At 44.0% G+C, this 16,222-nt stretch overlaps 3 protein-coding genes across 10 annotated transcripts; all 3 read left to right on the forward strand.

Annotated features, from left to right (window-relative positions):
- Positions 1 to 165: 165 nt before the first annotated feature.
- Positions 166 to 4,098, forward strand: setdb1a (SET domain bifurcated histone lysine methyltransferase 1a). Of its 5 annotated transcripts, none has more exons than XM_035620466.2 (10): positions 166 to 259; positions 750 to 924; positions 1,061 to 1,164; positions 1,254 to 1,769; positions 2,329 to 2,496; positions 2,584 to 2,785; positions 2,871 to 2,944; positions 3,201 to 3,391; positions 3,510 to 3,633; positions 3,731 to 4,098. In XM_035620466.2, coding segments are annotated over exons 2-10 (1,551 nt in total). In that variant the 5' UTR covers positions 166 to 259; positions 750 to 754; the 3' UTR covers positions 3,733 to 4,098. The 5 variants fall into 5 exon arrangements, with proteins under 5 accessions (XP_035476359.2, XP_035476360.2, XP_035476363.2 ...); XM_035620467.2 differs by having other exon boundaries at positions 176 to 286; XM_035620470.2 differs by having other exon boundaries at positions 176 to 263.
- Positions 4,099 to 4,844: 746 nt separating this feature from the next.
- On the forward strand, positions 4,845 to 13,763 carry clk2a (CDC-like kinase 2a). 2 transcript variants are annotated; one of them, XM_035620462.2, is made up of 13 exons: positions 4,845 to 5,200; positions 6,265 to 6,470; positions 6,601 to 6,856; positions 8,022 to 8,112; positions 8,993 to 9,059; positions 9,811 to 9,927; positions 10,418 to 10,584; positions 10,940 to 11,034; positions 11,216 to 11,345; positions 11,635 to 11,717; positions 11,812 to 11,891; positions 11,985 to 12,075; positions 12,233 to 13,763. In XM_035620462.2, the coding sequence occupies exons 1-13, from the start codon at positions 4,958 to 4,960 to the stop codon at positions 12,419 to 12,421; spliced, it is 1,815 nt and encodes a 604-aa protein (XP_035476355.2). In that variant the 5' UTR covers positions 4,845 to 4,957; the 3' UTR covers positions 12,422 to 13,763. The 2 variants fall into 2 exon arrangements, with proteins under 2 accessions (XP_035476355.2, XP_035476357.2); XM_035620464.2 differs by lacking the exons at positions 4,845 to 5,200; positions 6,265 to 6,470; positions 8,022 to 8,112 and having other exon boundaries at positions 6,717 to 6,856.
- A 151-nt stretch (positions 13,764 to 13,914) lies between these two features.
- On the forward strand, positions 13,915 to 16,206 carry si:ch211-81a5.8 (uncharacterized protein LOC560648 homolog). Of its 3 annotated transcripts, none has more exons than XM_035620472.2 (4): positions 13,915 to 14,807; positions 15,003 to 15,318; positions 15,568 to 15,655; positions 15,745 to 16,206. In XM_035620472.2, the coding sequence occupies exons 2-4, from the start codon at positions 15,089 to 15,091 to the stop codon at positions 15,889 to 15,891; spliced, it is 465 nt and encodes a 154-aa protein (XP_035476365.1). In that variant the 5' UTR covers positions 13,915 to 14,807; positions 15,003 to 15,088; the 3' UTR covers positions 15,892 to 16,206. The 3 variants fall into 3 exon arrangements, with proteins under 3 accessions (XP_035476365.1, XP_035476367.1, XP_035476366.1); XM_035620474.2 differs by having other exon boundaries at positions 15,748 to 16,206; XM_035620473.2 differs by having other exon boundaries at positions 13,915 to 14,791.
- Positions 16,207 to 16,222: the final 16 nt, after the last annotated feature.

Consider the following 16,222-nt stretch of genomic DNA (forward strand, 5'->3'; position numbering starts at 1 on the left):
GGCACTATATAAATCCAATTTACTGTCACTTATTATTATTGTTATTATGATATACACACTCCTAAGTCAGTTAAAAACTACCTGAGAGTCCAGTCAAGGCACATATACAAAATAAATAATAAAAACAAGCATACTGTATTTATAGAAGTTGTTGGTTGTCTGTGCAGACACAGGGGGCAGCAGTGAGTCTGACGGTGACGTCTCGGCGCAACAGTTGCAAGAGGCAAGGAAGACGCCACGTTTGAAAACAAGTCCAACCGTAAGTAAGACATATGAAGTTTCGGAGGTACTTGAACGATTTGAACCACAAATATATGTCCAAACTTCTTTCATTACATAAACGTCGTGGTTGAGGAGGATGAAGTGATACATTTCGGTATGTGTATCCCAGATATTCTTCCCCCGCCAACATCCGGAGCTAGATCTGGATGAGACGGTCCCAGTCTGTCAGTGTAGCCAAAAAGAACGTGTGTGTGCTCATTTCTGTCTGCTGCCACCGGGGTTTGTACTTTATACAAATATAATGTAAGCAGTTTCAAATCATCTGGTGATGATATATCCTGGGCAGGTTGTCACCGAAGCTTTAGAAACCACATTAATGATGTTGAGGATCCACACTGTCACATGATCACTGACTCAAATCAATTCCAGTGGCGCTAATCCCAGCTGACATGTGTCAGCCCCTCAACTCCAACGCTGCTGTTCACCTCACATCTGACACGTGATTGGAAACCTTGTGTGTGTTGCAGCGAGAATGGAGGGGGATGAGATGGAGATGAGCAAAGAGGAGCTCCAGAGGTGGATCAGAGCGAAGGTGAAGAACAGTTGTCTCATCTGCCCAGATGTGCTGAAGAAAGGCAACGCGCTGCAGTTGCTGCTGGAACGGAGAGAGAAGCAGGCCGCCAGACTCCTGAAGCTCTGCGAGTGAGTGTTGTAATGTATTTGTATTGAAAAAATGTCAGTGTCTAGTACTGTTACCTTCTCTGTACTTGACATACAACTGTCCTTCAGATACAGAGAAGTCTTGATTCGTGTTCTCTTTGTTGTTGATGTCTTTCAGGTCTGTGGCAGCGTGTGAAGTGATCGTGAAGAAACAATACTCTTTGCTGGGATTGGAGTACAGAGACACAGACTCTGATGACGATGATAAAAGCAGTGGCTGTGGTGAGATGCCCATCATTTGTAAATGTACTCCTGGTATATCTGTGTCCATTGATAACCAGGCAAACTGACTGTGCTTTTTTTGTTTGTAGGACATCTACCTCCATCCCCATGTGAGTCTACTCACTCCGAGACTCAAGTACGCTTTTCTCCAGCTGCTAACAGCCGTACTACTCTGGTACCAAAGAGACCGGACAGTGAGAATCTGAATAGACATAATCCAAAAAAAAGTTTAATGAAGAGACCAGTGGTGGTCTTGACCAGACTGCCTGAATGGAGGATCAGTGCTCTGTGTCCACTAACACCTCCAAACTACAGTGAAGGGGAAGTCTTTGGCGATTCAGATTGTGACCAGCAGTGGGAACCAGTTGATGACCCGAGAAATTCTGACTTTTCTGTCACAAGTCTTAATTCTGGGCCGAAAAAGAGGAGAAAAATGCATCAAAAGTTGAAAGAAAAAGTTTCCAGCGGTCATGAAACACACCTGGCCACCATTAATACTGACCCTAAGAGCAGTGCAGCACAAACATCCGCACCGCTAGCTGGGAAACCTACTGAAGCTGAGGAAAATTCAACAAAAACATTGAAACCGCCTGCAAACACCAAAGGTAACGTCCATAGACAACACACCATACAACAACATGAATGCTTACTTAAAAGCTGATCCTAGAAATAATCCTTCATTGCTTTGATATTGCTTCTTTAATGGAAAAAATAAATGTTTTTCTGGTTCATCTTTCTGCTGATGCAAAGCAAAGTAGTGGAGATCCTCTGCTTTACTTCTCTTCTGATTTTGAAAGGAATCATGAGCAGTCACCATTGTATCTAGTCTGCTAACCAATACTGTCATTTGCTGGGCCGCCTGATTTCCATACATGTTATTATGCATCTGTTTTCAGATGAAATCCGGAAAAAAATTGATTTTTGAAGATATGAGACAAAATGTTTTCGGAACCTAAATTGGGACATGGCTTCCTCTCATTGGACCAATCTCAATTAATCAACTTCCCACACGATGGTTATCTGTGTTTGTGGGAATTTAGACATCACTTATTAAGAGAAGCGTCACTTCTTTACATTTATAAAGAAGCATGTACGCAGCGGCAAAGACATTTATTCTCCTCAAGTTCATCACTCAACATGTTGTGCTCCATTTTATTCTACCAGGAGAAGCTTCTTTGTGCATAATATCAGCTTCAAGCCAAGCCCCTAGCCAAGCCACAGAGGACCCTCCCAGGGTGCCACAAGGGGAGGTCAGTATGAACATGACTGTCCTGGCTAGGAGGAGGGCCATGAGCTGGCAACGGGGGAAAATCATGGAAATACTATCAAAGGGTAAGAATTCAAGTCTACATCTGTGGAATTGACTATCAATAGTTCTGGACTTTACTCAACCCCCCACAATATATTTTTTCTTTGCAGAAGATGGTAGGTTGAAATACAAAGTTAATTTCGAAGGGAAGAAGAAGAGCCTCGTGTCCGGCCACCACATCGCCTTCGTCACCTCGCCGAATGTTGAGCATCTGTTTGTCGGGGCTCGTGTGGTGGTCAAGTGTGACGCTGAGCAGCGGCACTTCTGCCCTGCTGTCCTGGCAGAGCTCGCCTGCAAGAAAAACCAACATAGGTGTGTGTGTGTTGTTAACGAATAACTTTTATGATCAATTTTGCCATTTTGTCAAGCTATTCATTGGCTCTTTCCCATTTTCCAGGTTCCTGGTCTTCATTGATGACCAAACTCCGGTGTACGTCACCTTATATTCTATCCGCCTGGTCTGCAGACCATGTGAGTGTCAGAGTCCACTTTGAAGCAAAAATATGTTTTCAATTGTGAATGAATTTCTTTTTTAATATTCACTTTATTATTCTGTCTGCTGTCGTGGTTTATGTATCCAGGAGCGGTAAACTTTAGCAGTAAAATTCGTCCTGTACATTCAGCAGTATACTGTCCTTGCAGTGGGACGGTGAATATTGTGACACAAATTAATGTATTTTGAGCAGGCTACCCTGACAACAGACTTTGTTTCCTCTTTCTGTGACAGTGGCGGACCCTTTGGACGATATTGTAGACGACACCCACAGGAATTTCATGAAGGAGTACATGAAAAGTTGGCCTTTCCAGCCCCTGACCCAGTTCCTGGAGGGAAAGGTAATTAATGCAGAATATAATGGCTTCCAGCAGGAGTGTACAGTGCTGGAGATCGACTGCAGCTTGGTACAGGTCATTTTTCAGGTGAGTACATTTAAAATCACCCTTTAAGTATTTTCAGCTGGATTTGTCTTTTTTTTTTATCGTGTTGTATTTACTTGTAATTGTGTCACTTACATTTCTGATGTGTTGTCATGCTCAGGATGATCAACATAGGGAGTGGCTCTACCGAGGCTCCTCTCGCTTGGAACGCGTAATTATTATGAAGCAGCAGATGGAGTTGAAAAAGGCGGCGGGTCAGAAGAATTCACCTACCTCAGGCAACTGTAAATTAACTTATTTTCAAAAACAAAATATGCAGTTATTTGGGTTACTCCCAGAATCTTATTTGTCTCATGTATGTCTCTCTCCTGTGTACCTTAGAATTGCCAAATTCAGAGCCAAATAGCCCTTCACAGCCCAGCGATGTTCGTGTGGGCTTGACTGGGATCAGAGATGAGACTCGCAGGTGCTAATGGAGGTTCTGCCTGGCTGGAGAACCCCAAAACTGTCCAACTATCTTGAATCCACTTGAATAATTTGTTCATAAGCATCTTTGTATTTATTATATGTTTTTGTGCACTTAAATGAAAAAAAAAAGGATTGTCCCTTTTTAACTCAAAACTGTTGAGTTCAGCTAAAACAAAACTACAAACTGTGGAATTCTATTTTGAAGAAAATGAAGTAGTTCGACATAAATCACGGTAAATTAAAGTTATGAAAGAATTAAAAAAAATTTACTTACTCAAGTCCCTTAGTGAAAATGTTGTTGGAGTCTGCAGCTTTATGCTTCTCTTTTTCTGTCTGCATAATTGATTCATCACACATTTGGCAGATTCATCAAATTGCTTGCATTTTTTCCCGTGTCAACTGACAGAAAATCTTTATCTTTTGTGGTTAAAATATGATACAATAGCGAAATCTTTATTATCACCAGAAGCCCATTCTCGATTTAATTAAATTTTTCTCCTTGAATTTCGAGTTTACTTTCATAGAAAAGTGGTGCCAGTGAACTTGTTGGGTTTTTTTTATTTAAAAGATTAATGAATAATTAAAATTAGTTTTTAATTAATTTTCTGCCAATCAACTGTTGACTCTTCAACCACGCCATTAATCTGATCAACCTTTTAAGCACAATTCTTTCATGCTGCCACCTTTGCATATTTATGTATAGCAAAAAAAATTCAAGGTTTCTGTATAGTGAATGAGCAAGGACACTGGTTACTATTGTTTAAGAGTTAGTCTTCTCTATATATATTTATTTATTTACGGTAAAAAGCACCAGTCTGATACTTTGCTTGATGATTTTGGTCTTTATTATAGGAATTTCCATCCCAGCAACATTGTGAGATAAGCCAACAATAATGAAGGGGGAAAGAAAGAGAAAAAAAGTTGAGAATCAACATTAAAGTTTGACACGGTAAAACAATATCATGAGACAGTTATAACAAAAAAAACAATAGTCTAAATCAATATTTAAAAATTAAAATAAACAAAACAATTTTATGGAAACCTAGTTACACTAAATAATATTCAGAAATCATTACAATAAATAAATATAAATATTTTTACAACATGTGGCAATCTATAAGTTTGACTTGATACATATATATGTATATAAAACCAAGCCGCCTCGTCAACACGGACTGGGCGCAGGGAGGCGTCACTCGCCGCCAGTCGGGACCAGACCGAGCTGAACCGACCGAGCACACGGAGAAGCGCCGGCCGAGCCTGCTAGCGAACAGCGCGGCTTCTTCCGACGACCGGGCTCGTAGCAAGAGGATCAAAGAGGACACTGGGGACGTCACCACGGATTTCTTGTGGGACAAACGCACAGGTCTCGCTGCCAAAACGGTAAAAACCCACAACCCCCACCCCCCCCCACACAGACACACCGCCCGCGAGGCTCGTCGGTGCAGTTAAACGAGCCCCGCACTCCGCGAGCGGAACGGTTAGCACGGCGGCCGCTAGCCGCTAGCTGCTAGCTTGTTTCGGCTACGTAGCTAAAGCTAAGATGGCGGTCAAATTATTTACATTCGCCAATGTCGCTGCTAGCGGAGCATGCTAACGGCCAGCACGTCGCTTGTTCGGCGAGTTGTTTCGACTGTAAATCCATATTCGATGTGGACACTTTGTTGTTCGAAAGCGGCGACAGTATTCGTTTATAGTTGTTAGTTAAAACAACAACAACAACAACAACAACAACAACATCATCAACGTACGTACGCGACGCTGTTACCAGCGCGATGTCTGCGTCGCATTTCAAGGTAAAACGCTTCCGTCGCTTCTATAAATAGCTTAGAAAATTGTTATGGTGCGAATCTTGTTTCGTTAAAGCGCGAACTGTTGCAACGACCCCGCTGTTTACACGAAGCTCCTCTGCCTCCGTGTTATTTGCGCCAACCACTTGTGTTGTGACTACTTCCATGCGATCGTCAAATGTTTTTATGATCATCAGTGCTCTTCCCCCTGGTCCTCTCCAACAGTTGTCCGTGCACATGTTTCGTGACCGTGTGTGTGCTCCTGGTGCAGACGTTTTAAGTTGCAGTGTGTGTTTCTCTGGCTTTGCTTGTGTTCAAACGTAGGATAGGCCTCCAACTCAACCACAGTCTCTTACCACTGAACTGTTGCCATTTGATCTAATATGTACACGGTGACATGCAGTTAAATATGGTTTGGGGTTTCGATTTGTTTGTTTTTGACTCTAAATCCCAGTCTGGCAACTACTGATATGAATATTTGTCAAAGACTAAGCTCTTCACAGGATTACCTGTAAGGTACAGGATCTGCAAATATGTGACTGAACTTTCTCCCTCTGGTTATCGCGTCTTTAACTTTAAAGACCGTTTTAGTCGTCCATTTTCTTTCTTTTAAAACTCCGATCAATGCTTTGTTTGTCCCGTCTAACAATCCGCCAGATGCCTCACACAAGACGGTACTCGTCTTCGGACAGAGACAGTCGGAGCAGCTTCCAGGATCGCTTCAGAGACAGAGACAGAGACAGGGGGCGGAGACAGCGGCACAGAAGATCACCGACGTTCTCCTCCAGCAGCGACAGAGAGAGAGACCGAGACAGAAGGGGGCGGGGACACCGGCAGGAAGGAAGTTATGTACGCTCAAGGAGGTATGTTTATGTTCATAGTGAGATTTGTTTTTGTTGGTTATGCTGAAAATGTATTTTTATTCATATCTTATATCTTCCATATCATAGCTTTGGTTGGTGTGTGACCTCTCTCTCGTGTCCTCTGTTTCAGTCGTAGTTTCGACAATCGCTCAACGGAGCACCGACCATTCGACAGAAGATACTGCGAACGGGACCGCGACAGAGAACGGGAGCCACACGGAGCGGCGGAAAGTTACTATCCGCGCAACTTCTCCCCAACTATGTACGACTACCGGCGCGGCCGCGAGAGGGAGCGCGAGCGGGACGAGTCGTACAGACGGAAAGGCAGCAGGCGTAAGCACAAACGAAGGCGGCGTAGAACCAGGTCCTATAGCCATTCCTCCTCGGTGAGTACAGCCAGCCCTGAGATTGTGTCTTAACTCTCCTCATCCTCTCTCTTTCCACCTCCTCTTGTCTCCTTCGCTCAGCTCTTTCTGTCTCTCTTTCCCTAACCATTTCTTCTCCGCAGCTCATGGAATTGGTAAGTAGTACAATCTTTATGATTTGTTTTTTGTTCTGTCAGAGGGATTTTTTTGTTTGATTTTCTGTTGTACTTTTTTTTCCTTTAAGTGGGTTTTGCTCAAATTGGCATTTCTTTTTGGCAGAGCATTTTCATTTTTATGCAAACACCTTTTTCATCAGTTTATTAACGAGCAACCACTAATTCCTGCTGCTCTTCAGAGCCACGCCCACATCTCGACTGTATGCATCACGACACGTCATCCTGAATCGGGGGCCCGACCTTTTCATAAAACTGGATTTAGAAGTTGTATTAGAAAAGGGTGAAATGCCCGTGGTATCAGTTGATTGGCCACGTGTTAATTTAAGTGCAGATAGGCTGAAAAAAAGTGAAAATGTTCTACCAAACACAACGCTCAATTCAATTTAAAATATGAAAGTAGATTTTTATTAGAGTTGAATGACATTCAAAATGTCCTAGATTGATTAAAATGCTGTTTTTTCGTGGGCTATGTTTGACCACACCTGTTTATCAGGTTGAAAACATTTAAGTGAGCAAGGGGTTGACTAAGGTGTAGGATAAATATCTTTTTAAGTTTCCTGCTTGCTTACATATGGTCCTCTCTTTTTATTTTCCATCTCGTTTGATGTGAAGTCAGCCTTATAAGTTCTGAATAAGTTATTTTACTGTCTTATTGGGTTTCTGCGTTGATGAATGGATATGCCACTTGCTTCCTTTTGTGTGAGCAGCTGTGGTTTAAAAAATAGAGGGGGGTGAGGAGCAAAGGATGTGATCTTTGACTTGTTCCCTTGCACTATATCCCTATCGTTATATATTTCCTTCACGCGGTGTCATGCGTGAATCGCCCCATGACCACCAAACGCACCTACAACCACAACTTCACCAACTACCACCAACACCACCCTCCTCTTCCCTCCTCGTCTGCCTGTGCCGCCCGATGCCATGGCTGCGGCTGTCCCTGAAACCCCCCCCCCCCCTGTTCCCCTTGGTCGTGTCGTGACCTGTTGATGGCGGTCTGGGTGTGAAAACAGCGGAGCAACAGCCGGACGCGGGCACTGAGTGTGAGGGACGACGAGGAAGGGCACCTGATCTGTCGGAGTGGGGACGTCCTGCAAGAGAGATGTACTCACTGCCACTACTCTATCGTAACCCTTCTCCATATGAGTATTAAGCATAGAGCAATTACATGACATGGGAGTGCCTGATGGTGATGCCTTGCTAGAATGCTCTTCGCTCTAATAGCTGAAATAGCAGGGTGGATTGCAGGAATGTTGAAGATATAAGGAGGGACGTTAGATACTTTCCCCCTTCTTTTGTTTTAGGATTTCAAGCTGTGGAGCATTTTCTGTGTTTCACAGGCTACTTGATTTGCCTAAACATAGAATCCTATTTGCAGCTGTTTGCTTTTCATGTGTTTTAGATTAAAACCTAAATCTATAACTTCAGGTAGCTATTTTCCACTGAGAGTTTCAGCATTTTGTTACTTTTTCCTTTTAGGCGACATCTAACACCCACATCACCTGTTTAGTCTTTTTTACAGATAACCAGTGCACATATAGACAGTACATTTATACTAACACCGTAGTTATTTGCAGGATCATGCATTGATTAGTGGAAATACAAATAATTTCTCCAGTTTTACACACACACACACACACACACACACAATGTCCTTTTGGACAAAGACAAGCACATCTTGTAAGGGATGTGACCTCATTTTTCGATGGCTACAAATTGGTCATCAGAGGAAGGGAGAGCGCTTTACATTTGCTCCCTTACTGTAGAGCAATGCATCCGATTATCGTAGGTTACCTCAAGGTGTTGGGAGCCTGCCAGATTGAATAGGCGGCCGTTTGAAAAAGGGGGACGGGCGCTAGCATGGAAACGCCGGTCTACACTTTTGCATTATGTGTTTCTGCCCGAGTCTACATGTCTAACGCCCCTGCTCTCTCTGTCCCTGCTCTCCCCTTTCTCCCCCTCTTCTCTCTGTGTCGTGTTGCAGACGAGATCGTCAGCACTCTGGGTGAAGGCACCTTCGGGAGGGTGATGCAGTGCATTGACCATCGCAGGTGTGTGTGTGTGTGTGTGTGTGTGTGTGTGTGTGTGTGTGTGTGTGTGTGTGTGTGTGTGTGTGTGTGTGTGTGTGTGTGTGTGTGTGTGTGTGTGTGTGTGTGTGTGTGTGTGTGTGTGTGTGTGTGTGTGTGTGTGTGTGTGTGTGTGTGCGTGTGTGCGCGCGTGTGTGCGCGCGAGAGAGCCAGTTAAAGCTGAAAATCTCCAGGGTCCAACTTCCAAGACCCCCCCAGTGGGGAACCCTTTTTACTCCTCCTAAGAAACCAATGTTTTTTTGTCTAGCGTGTCAGTTAGACTTAAGCTACGTGAGACTGGGATCATATTATTTATCATCCACATTCACCATGGTGATTTACTGTTTCTAGTCAGCGGCTGTTCATGTTAAAAAAACTGCTCCATCAGATTTTCGTCAGGTTATTTCTGCTCCCTTTGCTGATTACATGGTGCAGTTTACATGGTGTGATTGTGGGCCACTGTGGAAACTGTGTTCTTCAACTTTGGGTTACAATAATTATTGAAGATAATTGACCTCTTTGATGGTCTTTGCCTTCAGTTAGTGACACTTACAAATTGTAGGATCTTATTTTCCCCAATTGGAGATGATATAGGGGGTGACTTTTGTCTACATAATATGTACAACATGTAGTTTAGAGACTTCACTGGCTTTTCACCATCACATGGTTTTCTGGGAACTGCATCTTCTTTTTGAAGTGAAAAGTTGGTAACAATAGTTTTTTTGTGTTTTCACAGGGGAGGAGCCCACGTTGCTCTGAAAATCATCAAAAATGTGGAGAAGTACAAGGAAGCAGCTCGTCTGGAGATCAATGTACTGGAGAAGATCAACGAGAAAGACCCAGATAACAAATTGTGAGTTTTGTACTTTGGCATGAAATGAACTAACACTGCTGAAAACCCACACCGTTTCCTAATTCCAACTAGGAAAAATGTACCAGCACTGACAACAAGTCGCACTGACAAATGTAGTTTTGCTCAAGTCAGCAGGTTTGGTAAAGGCCTCTCACTTTGCCTGAGGCTTTCAAGACTTACCAAGAAACGTTGTGCTTGCTGAACCTCTTGTGCTTGCTGAAAAATGTTTGATTCAGCCGTTGGAATACATGATCCACAACATCACAGACAAATCTGTGCCTCAGGTGGTAGAGTGGGTCGTCCACTAATTGCAGGATTGACAGCTCAGTCAATTGTCCTTGGGAAAGACATTGAATCCCAAGGTTATTCCTTGGTGGCAAACAAGCACCTTGTTGTCTGTGTTTGTGAATGTGAGGCAGGAACATTTTCAAACCCTCTAAGGTAAACAGTTTCTGTATAAGTGTCTAAGCTACCTCTATTTACCTTGCAGCCTGTGTGTACAGATGTACGACTGGTTCGACTACCACGGTCACATGTGCATCTCTTTTGAGCTGCTCGCTCTCAGCACCTTCGACTTCCTGAAGGAAAACAACTACCTACCCTACTCGATCGGTCAGGTCCGACACATGGCCTACCAGATCTGTCTCGCTGTGAAATGTAAGTTTTTATGTCTTCGCTTTTTGATTTTACAAAAACAAAAACAGCCTCATTCACCGAAGTCGAGTAAAAGCAGCCCTTGTTTTTAGTAGAGAGCTTGTAACCACATGATGGCATCATAATCTCGGCCAAGTGGTTCAGTTTGATGTTTCAAATGTAAGTGTCTTTATTGACGCTTGTTCTTTTTATTATTCCAAATGTTGTTCTTGTGGTCTTTATTTATGTGATAATGTTTAATAAGCAGTTGCTTTGTTTGATTTAATTAGAGATCATTAGACGATGGATTGTGTGAAGTGGCTTGAAGTCCATTTACAGTGAAATGTCAAAGACTGAACCGGCGACATTTTCTCCACAGTTCTCCATGACAATAAGCTGACGCACACAGACCTGAAGCCTGAGAACATCCTGTTTGTCAACTCTGACTTCACGATGTCCTTCAACATAGAGAAGGTAAGAACCATAATAATGCAAAAGGGAATAGGTGAAAAACTATTTTACGGTCTTATGAATAAATATTAGATACCCACTTGATGCAGCTTGAAATTGTACCTAATCCCAAGAAGGTGTATGAAAGTTTTAAGTTTAAGCGCGTTGATTGTGACAGAAGCCTGTGTTTTTCTTTTTCACGCAGAAACGAGAAGAGCGGACGGTTAAGAGCACGGCGGTGCGGGTCGTGGACTTCGGCAGTGCAACGTTTGACCACGAGCACCACAGCACCATTGTGTCCACTCGGCATTACCGCTCCCCTGAGGTTATACTAGGTGAGAGTGACTAAGCTGCTGGATATGAACCCATGGAAGACTCTGAGGAAGGCGGGTGTGCGATCTATGTCCACCACAGATTTAGTCAAAAGAAGAACCAGATATTCAACAGGGAGGTCGGCACAACCTGGAACTTCTTGTAGAAACAGGCTACTGTACGTCCCGTCAGTGGACGAGTCAACGAGCACAATCATCCCCACCACGATTCCTCCTGATGAAAAGATTTTTGAGTTTGTTCTGCTGGAATATTTCATATTTTATTTTACGATTTTTTTTTCTTTACCTTCAGAGCTGGGCTGGAGCCATCCCTGTGATGTGTGGAGCATCGGGTGTATCCTGTTTGAGTACTACCTCGGCTTCACCTTGTTTCAGGTACAATAGCATTCTTTTGATCAAATGTGCTAAACTTTCTGTCTTTTCTTCTTTGATGCTAAATCATGGTTTTCTGCCTCGTACTTTCTTTCAGACTCACGACAACAGGGAGCATTTGGCCATGATGGAGAGAATCTTGGGACCAGTTCCCTCCAGGATGATTCGTAAGACGAGGTGAGACATACCAACACGCAGACACAGCAAAATTATGAAATTAAACATGCGCACAGTTGATCACCGCTCACGCTGGTGTCTTCGCCCTCTCAGAAAGCAGAAGTATTTCTACCGTGGGCGTCTGGACTGGGACGAGAGCTCGTCGGCGGGGAAATATGTCAGAGAGAACTGCAAACCTCTGCGGGTAAGAGGAGGAATGAAAGGGAATAATTACCATAATAAGCCAGGCTGAAAAGTGAAAATGAAAGAACAGAAAGTGTCTTTGTTCTGTGCGACAGCTCCTCTTTTGACAGTCACTCAATTTTTCTGCTCTCTTGTTCACCTCTCTGTCCTGTCCTCAGCGGTATCTGCTGTCGGAGGCGGAGGAGCACCACCAGTTCTTCGACCTCATCGAAAGCATGTTGGAGTACGAGCCCTCGAAGAGGCTGGTGCTGGCCGACTCCCTCAAGCACCCCTTCTTCGAGAGCAGTGGCGCTGGCGAGGCGGCGGGCAGCAAGACCTGGGAGGGCAACCGAGACATCAGCCGGTGACCCACGAGCCTCCAGAGACTGTACGACAGAGGAGATGATATTTTATATATATATATGTGGAAAAAACAAGTGAACTGATGAATCAACCGGGGGCTCGGGGTGTTGTCTGTCGTTCGTCATTAACGCATGGACACCTTAACTTCTTACTCCTCCATCCTGTCCCTCGGATGTCTGCCTCTTCAGCCACAAGAGGCATGGGGGGTTTTTTATTTTATTTTTTGCTGCAGAGACCAAAACAACCCACAAAAGAGTCTAAACAAGACTTTTGTTGTGGTCCCAGTGGTCCTCCGTAGAGGAAAACAATTCGTGGAAGAATGTTTGTACCCAAAGTAGCCCCTCTATGCAGCTCCTGTCTTCCTCTTGACTTCTGAACTAACCTTTGTCCCTTCCGTCCGTTTTATTGATTTCATCAGCATGTAAAGAAAAGAAAATTCTCACAAGCATTACTACAAGTCGGTAATAGAAAGAAAAAAACAGTCTTCCGACTCTAAATTCTAAGGACAGGGTGAGGAGACAGAGCTGTATGTGCAGCACAAGTCTTCACCCGATTAAATGTTAACAGTTCTACACAAGATATTCCGTTATGCCAACGTCACATCGGTAAGATCGAATATCACATTTCCCTGGAAAAGGCGAGTATCCACGGCATGAGGCAAGCGTCTCAACAAGTTCTGTTTATGTTTCTGATGAGGTGAGCACCTGCATTGCCCATCATTTCTCATGTTTCATGTACAAAAGGATTATTCCCTATATCCAGACTCTTGCTCTCATTCTCCAGTTATTATTTGCCAATGAGATGATGGTGAAGCCTCTTATTGATAGATGTATCTGTTTGTTATGTTATGCAATGCTTTCTGTGTGAGTGCGTGCGTGTGGAGTGGATGACACTGCTACGTTACTGTTTTTGCTCCGAGCCTTTTTAGTAGTTCAGCATTAGTCATGGGAATATTCTCACCTATTTTCAAACACAAAAAAATGGGTTCTGCCTTTTTCCACGTGTGATATTTTACCGACCTGACGTCTCTTCGTTGAGATTAAGCACACAGCTCCTGGTGGTGGTGGCGGCTAACGAGCCACACACACACTCTCTCACACACACACACACACACACACACGCGACTCCTGTCGACGTATTTATTTTGAGTTCCAATAGGTCAGTCCCCTGCCCACCCACCTGTAAATGACTTGTCTTTTTTTGTATGAAATTAAAGCGTATAAAACTGTACATATGTATGATTGTGTAGAATTAAAGTTAAGTCCTCCTTGGCCAGAGGCTTATGGTTCTCGACGTGTCGCTCTAGGCCTCTGGCAGCGAAACGGAGACGCTCTTGTCTTTAAATAACTCCACTGTCTGAGTCTGTCTCTTACCACACTTAACACACGTGGAGTTTTATTTCGGCCTCTGAAGGGACGGCGTTCCAAAAAGAGTTGGAAGAAGAAACACCGAGTCTGACCTTCATGACACTTGGTGGCTCGAGAGAATCTTTCAGTTTCAGTGTTGTACTCTTTATCATATGTTCCCTATCTTGTTTATTTCTGTTCCAAACTAACCTCTCACTTATTTTCTTCCTAGACTTGAGTTCAGCTGTTTCCCCGATGTGGGCACAGGAGGGGGGAAACGGCAGATGATCTGCAACAGGTGTCCCTGATGCTTTGTCACACGATTCCCCATCTGTCTGTAACACGCCAGTCTACTTATGCTAAAGTGCGCTGAAATTGACAAAGACTCTGAGACTGTAGTGATCCCTGGAAATCAGCAGCCTTAATCCCGTCCCGTGTCGGTTAAAAGGTTCAACGTAGAAATGTCAAGTGTGAAAAAAATTGTAAGATGAAGTCATATGATGATGATGCTTTTGCACTGAAAATAGCAGAACTTCAGATCTGGGTTTGATGATAGTAATTGAAGCATCCGCCCCCCGGGGTGGCTCGTCTCCAGACCTGGAGTCGGTCCTGACATCCTGACCTGAGTGAACGTGTCATTCAGCTTAGTGACTCAGGTGCTTTGATGTTTCCAGTCAGTGACTTCCTGTCTTCATGGGAACTCGGAGCGTCTTAGAAGTGTCACCTCGCCTCCATTAGGGTTGTTCCATCTGTCTGTTCTCTTCTGACACTAAGTCTAACCCCCCTGTGCGATGACTTATGTGCTATTTCAGGGGTCAAATGTGAACAAGCAGGTGTTTTCCTGAGCTGGTTTGTTTGGCACCGCTCTGCTGTTAATGAGATGAAGACGAGTCTTACGTCTCCAGATAATCCTGTCAAAGGACCAGTGGGGGGTCGTCATCAGTCAAAGACTATAAGATTAGACGCTGAAAGAGCAGGTCGGTGCACACGGAACAAAATGATACTAGAAGCAGCCGACCGTGTCCACAGGTGAGACCGCTTGCAGGTGAGTCCCACTGATTGTGTTCATATGCTCATTTTGAAAATGTGACAGCATTTGGAGAAGACTTATAATTTCATTCTGCAATGCTCTGTAAAATGAAATGGGTAATGCTCATTATTTTGAAATGAGAAAATAACACTGTTAATGCAGGCTGATCATATTCTTGTTTGACATAGTTGCTGTTCTTTGCATTTTCAGATTGAGGCCTTCACCCCTGCTGTGACACCGTTGACATCAGTGTATACTCTGAATAGTGCCTGATAAACAAGCAACAGTGCGAGAACATGGATTCCCTCATGTCTCTGGGCTCTCCCCTGAAGCAGTTCACCAGTTGTGTGTCGGGGAAGAAGAGTCAACAACACAACCAGCGAGCGGCCAAGGGCAGCCAGTCCGTCCGCAGGAGCAGCTTCACCCGCAGGAAGAGCGTCAGCCGGAGGAGAAGTCTCCCCTGCAGCAGCCAGAAGGTCCCCGACTCCTGGCTCCGGGCGTACCAGGACGAACTGAAGAGAGAAAGGTACGGTGGTATTTCTTTAAGTCTGTCATTGTGCCATTTTTCTTTCCATGACTTTTTCTCTACATTTTTTTTTTTTGAAAGGATTGAACTTGAACTTGAACATTTTCAGTTACTGTGTTGTTATCCGCCTGAGACTACCTCGGGGCCACAGACTTAACGAGGATAATGCTCTACCTCCTACCTGAATAAGCTGCTTGCCCATCATGTCATGTGCGGTGTCTAATGTTGCCATGTGCTGTTCTGCCAAAGGAAACGACAGCAGGCCATCCTGGCCAAGAAGAACACGGAGAGGACCGTCAGGAAGACTCACTTCAGGAGCCACCACTGCCTCCCAAGGGTAGATCACATAAAGATAAAGAAAAATAGATTTTTTTTTTACTTCGCAGTATCCTAATCCAACATTGTTCCCTCGTCCTCCACGCGCAGCAGACCGCCACAGCCAGAAAACCGGCCGCGGCGAAGGATGATTCCTTCTTCGGAGCCTTCCAGGGCCTCAGCCTGGACGGACTGATGGGAGGCAACCGTGGCTCTGCTGCTGCTCCCGCTGGTGGAGATCAGTGCAAGGTCATGTGAGCACCTACATCTGAGGACAATCAGACTGTTTGAATGATCCGTGTGCACAGGAGACCCCAAGAAAAAAATGGGAGCTCACGGGAAAAAAAAGAAAATGTAAGATGTTTGTACCTTGGGGTGGGGGGGTAAACTTGTTCGCATAACCTTCTTTATTGTCCTTTTAGAAAGTGCATTGATTTTACATAGACAGTAGTGCTTCATTTTGATTCCTTGACAATGTACAGATTGTACAGTATCAGTCTTTGAACCATTTCTATTTGTGCATATTTTTTTGAAATACCAAGGTTATAAGGTTATAAACTGCTCTACATTTGACTTGTGGTTAATGTTT

This window comes from Scophthalmus maximus, chromosome 22, assembly GCF_022379125.1.
Source record: "Scophthalmus maximus strain ysfricsl-2021 chromosome 22, ASM2237912v1, whole genome shotgun sequence".
Classification (NCBI taxonomy): domain Eukaryota; kingdom Metazoa; phylum Chordata; class Actinopteri; order Pleuronectiformes; family Scophthalmidae; genus Scophthalmus; species Scophthalmus maximus.

What these genes read in the sequence shown, in the direction of transcription:
- clk2a (XM_035620462.2), top strand. Translation starts at nt 4,958, where the DNA reads ATGTATATAAAACCAAGCCGCCTCGTCAACACGGACTGGGCGCAGGGA. An exon ending in CAGGTCTCGCTGCCAAAACG is followed by an intron (nt 5,201 to 6,264) that starts GTAAAAACCCAC and finishes ACAATCCGCCAG; the next exon opens with ATGCCTCACACAAGACGGTA. An exon ending in CCTATAGCCATTCCTCCTCG is followed by an intron (nt 6,857 to 8,021) that starts GTGAGTACAGCC and finishes GTGTGAAAACAG; the next exon opens with CGGAGCAACAGCCGGACGCG.
- setdb1a (XM_035620465.2), top strand. Translation starts at nt 429, where the DNA reads ATGAGACGGTCCCAGTCTGTCAGTGTAGCCAAAAAGAACGTGTGTGTG. An exon ending in CATGGAAATACTATCAAAGG is followed by an intron (nt 2,497 to 2,583) that starts GTAAGAATTCAA and finishes TTTTCTTTGCAG; the next exon opens with AAGATGGTAGGTTGAAATAC. An exon ending in TGCAAGAAAAACCAACATAG is followed by an intron (nt 2,786 to 2,870) that starts GTGTGTGTGTGT and finishes CCCATTTTCCAG; the next exon opens with GTTCCTGGTCTTCATTGATG.
- si:ch211-81a5.8 (XM_035620472.2), top strand. Translation starts at nt 15,089, where the DNA reads ATGGATTCCCTCATGTCTCTGGGCTCTCCCCTGAAGCAGTTCACCAGT. An exon ending in GACGAACTGAAGAGAGAAAG is followed by an intron (nt 15,319 to 15,567) that starts GTACGGTGGTAT and finishes GTTCTGCCAAAG; the next exon opens with GAAACGACAGCAGGCCATCC. An exon ending in GCCACCACTGCCTCCCAAGG is followed by an intron (nt 15,656 to 15,744) that starts GTAGATCACATA and finishes CTCCACGCGCAG; the next exon opens with CAGACCGCCACAGCCAGAAA.